Genomic DNA, 12,694 nt, shown 5'->3' with positions numbered 1-12,694 from the left:
ATCCATGTGCTGAGTTTAAATACTTAAGTAAAACATATCCTCCTGTAAGTTATTAATTCTTTAAGCACTATTTTACACAATAAAATGTTTTTATTTACATAAATAAACATTTTAAAAGATTCTTCTGAATATTCCCTAATAATAAATTAATATGTATTCATATGTATCTTAGGTAGTCATGATGAAAAAAAATGTTTTTTGCATTCAAAACCCAGAGAAAAAAACAAAAATGTGAAAAATATAAACAAAACATTTGAGTGTTGCTAATGTCACTAATGATTAAAATTATAGCTTTTGAAAGCAAAATGACTAAAGCTCAGGTAAAAAGGTAATTATATTGCTTACAGCCATTGGACTGCATGCCTTACCTACAACTACAATGTGATGTCTTAGCAATGAGTGAATCCAGGTAGCTGTTTGCTTTAACATGCATAAAAAAGCTACTTGTTCAACAGACTGACCAATACTGGGACACTTTCAAGATCTATACAGAAAGAAATTTGATGTATACAAGTTAAGAACATATTTTTGAACCATTGTAAGCAACAAGACTCCAAGATGATCGATTCAAACAGTTCAACAGCAGTTGTTTGGATTAGACACCAATTTGCCAAAGTCTGGGGAAAGAAAACTGCAAGTATTGTCAAGGTTGTCATTTTGCCATTTTCTCCACTGTTAAGTTTCTTGAGAGCATCAATACATTGCAATAAGTGATAAAGTATAATTAAAGGAGATAGCTACAAGTTTAAATCCTCCTGGCCAGTAGGTGGCACACTCGTGCTCACCCACTCTCCTCCAACCTCGTTCAAAAGATGCTCAAAGGCTCAAAAACTTTACCAACGTTCACTCTCATTTGGCTTCTTTTTTGGTCCGCTAGCATCTGTGAAATCTAATTCAGGGAAGACACAGTTTTCTCAGCACTATCACGGAGCTACTACTGTCTGCGTAGTGCAGCTCGGTGTGGGAGCTCAGACAAGTACACGGTCATTGGACTTTCCGTGCCTGTCAAGCTAACAACAGCTAGCTTTAGCTTATGCCATCAAAATTTTTGTGGGCTATATGGAACCCAGAACTTTGCCAGTGAACTTGCACCTGAAACAGCCTGTTGAAATTATATGAAAAACTAGTGTGAGATTAATTTAAAGGGCAGGGGGGAACAGATCACCCACTGCCCATTTCGGCTTCATTTCTCTGCACGAGGTATTTCATGTGTGGCGTAAGTGCGTGTGTTGTCACTGTCTCAGTATTGCCGTTTGTAGACTTCAGCCTGGCCTTCAACACAATCAACCCAGACATCCTCCTCCAAAAGATCATAGTGCCAGCCTCCACCATCAGTGGATCAGTGGTTTCCAGACTGACCAGCAGCAGCAGGTTAGGCTGGGCAGACACTTTCGAAGATTAGTTGATTAGATCAGTTGTGTGTTCTCTTCTCACTCCTCTCTGTCAACTAATGACTGGACCTCAGCAGATCTTTCTGTAAAACTCCTGAATTTGCAAATGACACCACTGTTCTTAAGCATATCCAGGCCAATGACTTGTCTACATACAGGTAGGAGGTAGATTGGCTGGTCCACTGGTGCTCCGAGAACCACTTGGAACTTAAGCCGCTCAAGAGTGGAGAGAAAAGCAGATTTCCGGAAAACATCCCCCTACCTACTGGCCTCCCTCACCATGCTTAACCTTAACATCATTGTGTGTGCTGTGGATAACTTCCCATTACTAGGAACCACCCTCTCTCGGGGCCTAAGATGGTTCTCACACACAAACACTGGTTGAAAGAAAACTCTAACCAGAGCTGTACTTCAATACATTTGGAAATGCGGTGCAAAGTACTTTCAACAATGAAACAGACAAGCAAAAAAAGTAAAATCTCTTGTCCCATTGGAGTTACAAACACACACCTACACACACACTTCTATGTCTTGAGTGTAAACCTGGAAAATCAGAGTATGTAGAGTAAAAACTGGAAACATGGCAAAAATGTTGATGTCAGCTATGTTTTTTACATGAGATATTTGCTTCTTGAATTTGTGTTCCACTTTGCGGTGTAAAATTTATGTACCACTAATTCTTAATGACAGCAATGACAGACTACTGTTGCGCAGTAGTATAAAGCTTGATACTCCTCATTACTCCAGACTTTTTGAATTGAGAAAGCTTCCTGGATAGGAAGCGAAACGTCTTCAAACTTCAGAAAACAAGTCCAGTTGTTTTGTCTTTACTTTTTTTTTTTTTTAAACTTAAAATGGATACAATTTTTTTTTTTTTTTTTTTAGACAAACTAGTCAATAGTATCTGAGCTGGACTAAACAGGACGGGTCTTGTTCTTGGGTGACAGACTTGCTTAAGAATTACATTTTAGTCTCAGTTTCAGTCTTAAAGATGAACTTTTTATCAAATATTTTAGAAACAAACCTGAATTCAGATGTCCTGTTAGCGTTTGTTCACTGCATGACCTCTTTTGCTGAGAAGACGATTCTTCTAGGGACAGCTGTCGCTTACGGCTTCCACTTACTTTAGACAGCTCATCCCACTTCTTTGTTGGTTGCTCTCCATCATTCCTTTTTGGCGATGGCAGTTTGTCACGATTCCCCGAACATGGTGAATGACGTTTGTCATCAAGTATCGGCGATGACTTTCGCTCATCGGTCCTCACTGGTGTCTGTTTGTTACCAGCTCTTCTTGGCAACACCTGCTGCTGCTCAATGCTTTTTCTTGGTGAACGTCGTCGCTCACGGCTCCTCCCTCGTGACTTCTCTTTCTCGACACTTCTAGGAGACAACTGTCTATTGGGGCTCTTTCTTGACCGCTGTTTTTCATCACGACTCTGTAAGATTTGTCGTTCTCTGCTTGTGACTGGGGGGAATTTCTGCTCACGGCATTTCCTTGGTGACAATCTTGGCTTAAGGTCCCTCCTTGGGGACCCCGATCTCACATCATTTGTCCTAGGAGGAGACCTCAGCTTGGAACTCCGTCTTGGTGAGCCAAGTTTGTTATACCTTCCTTTTGGTACCTCACTATAACTCGCACGTCTCGAATAACGGGAGACGATACTGTGGTTGTAACGCGTAGAGAAAAGGCTGGACGGCGACCTGAAAGAAACAAAGCTCAAATTACTTAATGAATAAAGAAAAATAATAACAGGTCTTCATGATGTTTAAGTCTTGCAAAGACAAACCTGAAACTAAAGATGCAAATAAAAATTTAAGTCTGTGATAATTCGTATGACGTCTTTGTATCTAAACTTATTGAACATTTCATTTATACAAACCTGCGACTCTCCCTGGGGCTGTGCAGTGATTGTGTCCTTTTCCTCAGTTTTCTCCTTCGATCTTCAGAGCTGCGGCAGCGGCTTCGAGAGCGAGAGCTACTGCTGGAAGTTCCCCTTCTACGTCTAGAACCGCCACGTCGGTGAGGGCTACGAGAGCAAGAGCTACTGCTGGAAGTTCCCCTTCTACGTCTAGAACCGCCACGTCGGTGAGGGCTATGAGAGCGAGAGCTACTGCTGGAAGTTCCCCTTCTATGTCTAGAACCACATCGTCTGTGAGAACTATGAGAACGAGAACTACTGCTGGTAGTGGCCCATCTAGGTCTCGAACCACAGCGTCGGTAAGGGCTACGAGAGCGAGAAGTACTGCTGGTAGAGGACCTTCTACGCCTAGAACTGCGGCGTCGGTGAGGACTTTGAGAGCGAGAACTGCTGCTGGAAGAGCCTTTTCTGTTTCTAGAAGTGCAACATCGGCGAGGGCTATGAGACAAAGAACGGGAATGACTCCCATCGCTGGTTTTCTTTTGATGACCCTGGGAAGTGTGGTAAGAGGTTGAGGGTATAATCTTGCTTGTAATGGTATCACTATAAAGAAAAGCAAAACTTGGAATCAGTTTGAGGTGCATTTTGGTGGATTATCAGCTATGGTAGTTTTTTTGTTACAATATATAAAAAAAATATATAAATATACCTTTGCCGTGGTGTTACTTTGCCATCCCAGTCTGGGTATCTGTGGAAAATGTGAGAATACAACTAAACAAAAAAGCCACTGTGCTCCAACAGTATTGTCATTTTAGAATAAAGGTATGTTCAACCACTTTATTAGGTACCCCAGTTCAGTTGCTGTGTAATACAAATAGTAAATCAGCCAATCACAGGGCAGCAACTAAATTCTTTAAGGCATCTAGATTCGGGGAAGGAAAAGTTACCTAGCATTACATTTCCCTTTTTTTCCCCCTAATACTTCCTTTACAATCGGGTTAATATAGCTGTCCCTTTTCAAAGACATTTCTCCTTAACCTAAAAGAAACCAAAAAAATTAGACTGACTGTCTCCGAAGACGTTTGCAGTTCAAAAGGTGCAGGCTGGTTTGCTGGTGGTCAATCCAATCCTGACAAAGAAACGTACAACATTATCATCGCAGCTGACTTAAGTTCACCTTTTAATTCCTTAGGTTCGTCAGATAAAAAGAGTCATATGGTACTATGTTTTTTTAGAGCTGGCAGGCTGAATTCTACAGTAAATCCTGTGGAGAAATACAGAAAATTCAGGATTCCCGTGGCAAGAACTAAACAGAGATAAAAATGATGTCCCTGAGCTTGAGTCTAATGCTCAGATCATCCATCTTGAATGGGAGATTTCATTGACAGATATCGCTGTTAAATATCATGTATTAGTCAAGAGTCTCTGGCCTTTTGGCCAACCAACATACTTTGCTCAAGCAACATCTGACCTTCATTGAGGATACATCTGCTACACTGTCAGGCTCCTCTCAAAGGCTAAGGCTGTTATAATTTAACTGTATAGCAGTTTCACAACAAACAGCCTCAATAACTATGCAATTTACCAAAAGTACTTTTTGCCAAGGTAAAGTTGGTGAAACCTTGAACATGGTAGATAAATAGGCCTAAGATTCTAAGACTCCATCTGCAAATGTCCAATTATAGCTCCTAGCTTCTTTTCTTTGACCTTTAATGGGGTCAACAGTAAGAACACTAAAGTAGGTAGGAAAGGAGCTTCGGATTGCTGTGCCGATTTCGGACAGCCTTTAACTCCAATGTCATTATGTAATAGAAATGCACATGGATGATGCGACTCCGGGCCTACAGCCTTCCGAAAATTAACTACCAAGTGTGCGCTCTCTTCTCTCTCATTTTAGTTAAATTCTGGGCTGATTTGTCATGTCACATGAAGGGTTGTGGTGCTGCAGCACTCCCCAGCTGGATGTGGGAGCTTGGGTACTTGCCAGTGAGGGATTAAGTCCCGCACCGGGTTCTTAGGGCCAATGAGGGACATCGTAAGGTTCCTAGGCTAAACTAGCCGCAAGAAGAACCATGCAGGCTCCTTTTCTACCTCCTTCCTTACTCACTGTACTATTCGAATAGCACTTATGACGACCACCAACGCACTTCCGCTTTGGCTAAAGAGTTTGTAAACACATAGCCGGATCTTTATAAAAACAAATAACTCCCCCACATAATTGTTTAACAATGTCATTGTTTACACAGGTTTGCTTTCAAAATAGTTTTCATTGACACAAATAAGCTGTTTTAAAGATGTCAAACGTATAGAGGGCAGTGCACTGTAAAGCTAAAACCTATGTCTGTCAATCAGATTCATTCAAAACAACCCCAAGTATCAGGAAAGTTAAAACCACTCTTTGTCCTTTACACCTCAATGTATTGGAGCAGCTGGGCTTTTAAACGGGTGGCATTTATAAAGTTACACAGTCAAAAATAGTCAATAAAATATTTAGCTCCATAATAAATATTTAGTTAAAAAAAACAACCATCTAATGTGCAAACTAAATATTTAATTTTCAAACTAAATATTTAGCTCCAAATTATACATTAATTTCCAAACTAAACATTTAACTTCCAACTAAATAATTAATTTGCAAACTAAATATTTAAATAGCAAACAAAACATTTAGCTCAAAATTTCATATTTAGTTTCCAAACATTTAATTCCTTAACTAAATATTAATTTAGAAAGCCAAATAATTAATTTGCAAACTAAATATTTAACTCAAACTTAAATATTTTGTTTACAAACTAAATATTTTCCAGACTAAATGTTCAATTTCCACACTAAATATTTAATCAGAGCTAAATATTTAGCTCTGATTAAAGAAGCAAACCCTCAGAAATTTTATATTTATGATGAAACTATTACTTTCACAGACATACTATAAATACAATATGTATTTTATGATTTTACTTCAGATGTTTCGGAGAAATGTTTGGGATGTGCTTTTGACTAATTTTCTGGAATATATTTCTCCAAAATGCTATGAGGTAACAATCACTCTTCATATTCTGTTAAAGGCTCACTTATACTATAACTAGAATAAATATTTCATCATTGTGCTGTACATTTTTGGAGAAAAACCAAGTCAAAGGTCCTCATAACGGCACTCCAAGAAACGTATTTGACTAATTTTAAAGAATTTATTCAAAGTTTTTGAGCTGCTTAGGGTTACTGCTTGGTGGTCCATCATGAAATTGATACTCGTTTGGTATTTTTCTACTTCATGCCTTTTTTCCATATAGAGTTCTTGTTTTAAAAATAATTTTATTCTTCCTCATCATCATTATTTCCTTCTTCATTTCAGTCTTATTCTTCTTCATAATCTTCTTATTAAATTTTATCATTATCAAATCAATGCGATCCTGATGGCACAAGGAGCTAAAAAAACAACAAAAATATCACACACACAGGGAGTATGCAAGAGCTAAAACCTTCTTTAAAACAGCTGAAAATGGACAAGACCAACACAGGCTCACATTCTTCTGTTATGCCATCAGAGCCATGGAAATATTGGATTGGAAGCAACAGAAGTTTGGGACCCTCACAGACCCAAAGGACCACGTTTCTGCTAGCCACATGTCTGCTGCTGCTAGGCCGCAGAGCCGCAGGCTAGCCCGCTGCTGAAAAGACTTAGACGACTTTGTCATTCTGCATGCACAGAGTGCGTACAGAACGAAATTTCGTTTGCATACAATTGGAAAAATCACAGTAAATTACAGTGTCCATCTTTCGCTTCAGCAGTTCAACGGTCTGATGGCAGATGTGCAATATGCGAATGTGGTACAGAGTCCATTTTACATTTTGTGGCTTCAGCAGTTTCGGCTGAAGCCACAACGATTTGTGACCAACAATTTTCCCTGCTTTTCCACTGCTCCCTTCCTTGGATGGCCAAAGTGGACCAGACTCACACGAGGCACCTACAGGTCTGGCAGGATTGAGGCAAGGAGAGTAAATGTTTCATTTGGAAATGTTTGTGTAATGCGTACATGTCATTTTTAAGCACAAAGAGCTAACGGGCCTAGCTCATGCTAATTTTCTGTATCAGGTCATTGCCTATATGATTCGAGTGTGTTTTTATGGTTATAACAAACGTTATCTCCACAAGGGTTTCATACATTGATGGCATATTAATGTTTATGTTATCCGGCTCTGTCATTTAACACTTCCACAGCAACAGACTGGTTTGAGCATAGTTTTGCCCAAAAGATAATGATATAAGAAACTAAATATTTAATTTGGAGCTAAATATTTAGTTTGGAAACTAATTATTAAACATTTAATACGTAAATTAAATATTTAGCATGCTGACTAAATATTTAGTTTGGAGCTAAATATTTAGCTTGCTAAACATTTAATTGGCAATCTAAATATGCCCTCACAGTTTGTAATCTAAAAATTTAGTTTGAAACTGTGACATTTAGAAATTTCTGAATAACATGGTGAAAATAAGAGTTGGAAAAATTAACCCCTTTTTTCCCCTATAATGACTAAATAACCCAAAATATTGCTGTAAATTTTTGACTAACTTTACAAACAGCATCTCATATAGCTCAACCTGTGTAATTACATGTCTTCTTTATTTGTCAAAGTATTCACACTTGATTAATTTGTGTTTATATGATACTGGAACCATTTCTGAATACTCAACACACATTTTTAGAGAATATCCACATTAGGCTCAGATTTGGCCCAAACTGAATTTCAGTTCACGAAACCTTGTGACCAAAACAATCTGAAATTTAACTGGGGGAAAAAAACAAATCAGTAAGGGCTTATAAATACCCACAATTACTTATTTTTTGCTTAAATCCACCCTTAGAGGGAAATAAAATGGTGCAATTGTCGACTCACCTTCATTTGAGCACATGTCTTCTTACATAAAGAGCAGGTGTGTGAGAATCTTGTTGGTTTGGTAGCAGCATAATCCTGCATCTCGCCTAGTGATGGCAGACCCTTGAAGGTGGCAGGTTTTACTGGAGACTGCCGTTTACGCCCTTGCACGGCGGTGGTCTCAACTAGAGCCAAGCTTGGGACAGTTGGAGAAACAGTGTTGATGCCAGAATGTGGAATGGGGTGTGAAACATCTGTGACGGTACGGATGACAGGGGGAGGAGGAGTTACTGGTTTCAGAGCAGTAGGCTCCTCAGGTTGCACAGCTTGAGTGAGCTGCAATAGTGATGGCTTCTGCATCCATGTCTGTGGTGCCTGTTGTGATGTCTCCTCTGCAATCTTTGAAGCTCGCTCTTGGGTTTTACTTTGAGCCTTTGCACAATTTGCATCAGCACTTTCTGTGTGCACAAGGATGGGTTCACCAAAATTTACACCCTGGGTTATAACACTGCGCGACTGTGTTTTGGATGTAAAGTGGGTAATTGGTGTTTCTCCAGGAGGAACTCCAAAAAGGCCAAACTTTGGTGTTGTAATGTCAGTGTTGTTGTTTTGTGAAGACAACGCGGGGATGATTGGTTGAACAGTCTGGCTGGATTGAGTCTGCACCTGTTGAACCGCAGCTACAACATTTCTTCCTGAGCTCATGCTGGTAGTCTGAGCCTTACTGAGGAGGTTCTCAAATGTCTCATCCTGAGTATTTGGAGTACATATTCTAATTTGTCCATATTGAGCCATTTCAACTGTGCGATGATTGATTGATGGCATTTCATTGTGGAATAGTGTTGGCTGTCCAAAACTAACCAATCTGTCATTTCCACCTACAGCGGGTTGAGGTATAGCATCTTGTGTGATTGCTCTGTTGGCATTCTTCATCCAAATCTTTTGCAAAGTGTACGGTAGGTTTTCCGCTGTGGTTTCTTCATCCGGGTAATTTATGAGCTCATACAAGTCCTCCTTTTGGAGCCCATAACTCATTAAAATCCTTTCAGCCAGTTGAGGTGTGCATACAGGTTCGTGGGGTAGAAGGTGGTCGGTTGATTGAGCTGCATAATCATGGATATTTAAAGAAGATTCAGAGCACCCTGGGAGCCAGTTAAAAGAACCACTGCCACCAACAACACGGGATTGTTGAGGATCTTGAGAAGCTGATGACGCAGAATAGTTCGACTCTGCTGTGGTTGAGAGCGAATAGATGTCTCTCTGCATGCTGGTAAACAGAGCACCTTGGCCTGTAGGTTGATATCTTATGTTTTCCCTGGCACAGATATTGAAGGTAGTCTGCATGTTGAAGTCCAAGGTGGTTTGACTTTGTCCCGGCCCGTTTCTCACTGGCAAACTAGACCCACCGGTTAACTGTTGCACAACTCGACGCCCAAGTCCGGCAGGATTTGTAGAAGGGGCTCCAGGAAGGCTTAAACTGGATCCAGGCACAGGGTTAGTAATTGTCCTACATATAGTCCCCTCCATTTGTCCACTAGCAAGTCCATATTGGTCCTGGGAGGTACATTGATTCCCAGAGGCATATGGATTATACATTGGATAAGACATGGTGGTCAGCGACTTCGAGTAAGCTTGACCGCTTTATGGCAAAACCAGTTTGTGATGATGTGCGATTGTTCTATTGTAAAGTTCATTGTCTAACCAGCAACGCCACCAAAAACCTTGTTCAACAAAGTCAATGTGAGCTGGCCTTTCAGATTAGCCAACTACAAGGATGCAGCCTTCCCAACGGTCAGTGACGAAATCCCTCCAAAAGTTCGGGGTCCAAATACCTCGGCAGGAAAGAGCACCTGAAGTGAAGAGAGAACAATAAAAACCACTGTTATCCAAAAAGACTTTGTTTCGTGTTTAAATAAATCAACGGGAGACTTATCAGGCCACCCAGGATGTTCCTGTCAGAGACACAGGTCAATACACAGCACAAGTAAACGAATGTTAACGACAGGAAGGTCCTGTAGGATTGTGTGAATCTGTAGAAGAGATATTTTAAAATGGAAGTATTTTGTGAAAAGTGGTTATTCGTCGTTTTCCTTCCCCAGAAGTTAAACATTAGAATCAGTAAAGGTTACAGGTCATTTTGACCCTTCATCGCTTCACCCTTTTGCTGTTTTAGCCGCTTCATAACAGACTTCTTTATACCAAACCAGGACCTTCTACTGCAGGACATTTTGTACGGACCATGGGTCAATTAGTATCTGCCAGGTGGATGTTTCACACTTGCATCAAGAGTTGGTGATCTTTCTCGTTTTGCATTATTCAGAGAACTGATCCCTCTCGAAAAAAGAAACCGGGACAACAGGTTTTAACATGAAACCCCCTGCTGAGCAAAAAAAAAAAGAGCATCAAGACTTGTCTGAATTCTTCCAGAGCACATCTTTATGATCCCAATGACTTTGGGGAAAATATTCTGTGGACTGACCAGACAAAAGTTCCGCTTTTCTAAAGGCGTGTGTCCCATCACACCTGGCGTAAAGGTAAGACCACAATTCAGAACGAGAACATCATCCAAACAGGAAAATCCGGAGGCGGTAGTGTGACGGCCTTGGGCTGTTTTGCTTCAGCAGGACCTGAAAGACTTGCTCAATGGAACCATGAATGGAACCGTCTACCAAAAATATGCTGAAGGAGAAGGTCCAGCCTTCTGCTCGTGGCCGGTTTAGGTTCTGCAGCAGGGCAATTATCCAAAACACACCACCAAGTCCACCTCTCAATGGCTGAAGAAAACCAAAATGAAGATTTTGGAGCGGCCTAGTCCAAGTCCTGACCTGAATCCTATTGAGATGCTGTGGCATGACCTTTAAAAGGCCGTTCATGGTGGACAATCCTCCAATGTGGCTGAATTACAGCAATTCTGCCAAGATGAGCGGCCCAAGATTCCTCCACATTGCTGGAAAAGCCTAATTCCAAGTTATGGCAAACACATGATTGCAGCTGTTGCTGCTAAGGGCGGCCCAACCTGTTATTAAAGTTAGGGGGCAGTCATTTTTTTTTTTGTTCCCCACACAGGTCCATGTAGGTAGTTTTCCTTCCTTTATAACAAAAACCTTCATTTGAAAACTGCATTTAGTGTTTACTATTGTTGTCTTTGCTCAATATTTAAATTTGTTTCATGTTCCATTAACAAAAATTGAAGCCTTCCTGGGTCGGGCTGCATGCGCGTGTCTGAGGCGCATCTACTAATAGCCGGGCCCCTCACTGAGTAAGTGAATGAATGATGTCGGGGGCTACATACGCACTTATTCTGTATTTGTGTCCCCACAAACACAACAGATCTGCATTCTGGTGTCTAATAAGGAGTTGGCTTCTTCATACATTTGCCAGATGTTTCAAGGAGTCTACCAAGATAAACATTCCAGAACAATGTAAAGCTTCTAAACCATAAACCTTCGTGAAGCTTACCAACCATTAACCAACTATTAAACATTAAGTGACCCTTACTTGCCCTGGTATCCCACAGGAATGTTGGGTGAATTTATAGCCTGTCAGTGACCCTGCAGACTCCATTCTATGCACTGTCAGGCCACAACGTTAAGCAGTAGTAGTTAAAACTTAGGTAACTCTTACTGCTTAATAAAAATACATGATTAATACAAAAAACTGATTATATATTTCCATAACATCAGGAAAGAGGCAAGAAAGTTTCTCACACTACCGTATCAGCACATAAAGCTTAGTATTTATGGTCAAAACATTTTTTTTAATGTTTGATAGAAGTTTAGATTAGTGATGCCACATTCACAAACGATCTGATTCTTTTTAAATGACTCTTTTTATCTTCAACAATAGGACCTGAGTCTCAGTTAGTGGGAGCCAGTGTTAGTTTTTCAATCCTCTGCTTGCTTAGTTATAAATAATGCTCTGCACTCGCTACTTTTTAAAAAATTAATTCAATTTTGAACTGCATGGGAAATTGATATTTTGATATTGTACAATTATCCGATTCAATGCGGTCTTAAAAAATATATTTTTGTCAGAACCCTTATTTCATTTATAAATAAGTTAATCTTCCACATAATTTTTTTTTATTTTAGAAAATAGCTTTTTTTTATTAAAGCTTTATAGTAGTTCTTCAGCAGGAAGTGTTTGTCTTCGAGGCATGAAGATGGAGAACTTTCCCTACGAGACGCGATTCAAGACAACGCCTCGTTTATTCTTCAGGAAGTTACAAAAAAAAAAAAAAAAAAAAAAAAAAAAAATCAACTGAAGTTAAACTGGAAACTTTGTGTTTAGACGTGTTTTTCGGACTTGGGAAAAAATTTTCCGAGGTGGTTGAGGTGAACATCTGTGAACTTTAAGCAGACTCCCCTCCTATCAACAAGTTGCGACCATGACATGTCGATACGCGCAAACCATAAAAAGACTGCAAGCTAATTTATGTCACTGTGCTCTTTAAAAATAAAAATAAAAATCTCAGCTTCTTACCTCTGAGTTTGTGTGTTGCTCTGATCACCTACTTTCCTTATCTCTGCCAGCCAGAGAGCAGGCCCTCTCTTGTGCTGCTCACTT

General features: G+C 40.0%; 1 protein-coding gene across 1 annotated transcript in view; it reads right to left on the bottom strand.

Annotated features, from left to right (window-relative positions):
- Window positions 1–12,694, bottom strand: part of LOC118565940 — a 35,230-nt gene extending 22,536 nt beyond the window's left edge. The window contains exons 1-6 of the mRNA XM_036147038.1: window positions 12,611–12,694; window positions 8,150–9,978; window positions 4,318–4,379; window positions 3,960–3,998; window positions 3,272–3,853; window positions 2,416–3,092 (exon numbers count right to left, since the gene is read on the bottom strand). Of these exons, the coding sequence (XP_036002931.1) occupies window positions 2,416–3,092; window positions 3,272–3,853; window positions 3,960–3,998; window positions 4,318–4,379; window positions 8,150–9,736 (2,947 nt within the window). The 5' untranslated portion in view covers window positions 9,737–9,978; window positions 12,611–12,694. The remainder of the gene's footprint in view (window positions 1–2,415; window positions 3,093–3,271; window positions 3,854–3,959; window positions 3,999–4,317; window positions 4,380–8,149; window positions 9,979–12,610) is intronic.

Source organism: Fundulus heteroclitus, chromosome 14, assembly GCF_011125445.2.
Source record: "Fundulus heteroclitus isolate FHET01 chromosome 14, MU-UCD_Fhet_4.1, whole genome shotgun sequence".
NCBI classification, from domain to species: Eukaryota; Metazoa; Chordata; class Actinopteri; order Cyprinodontiformes; family Fundulidae; genus Fundulus; species Fundulus heteroclitus.
This window is presented reverse-complemented; position numbering and strand designations above follow the sequence as displayed.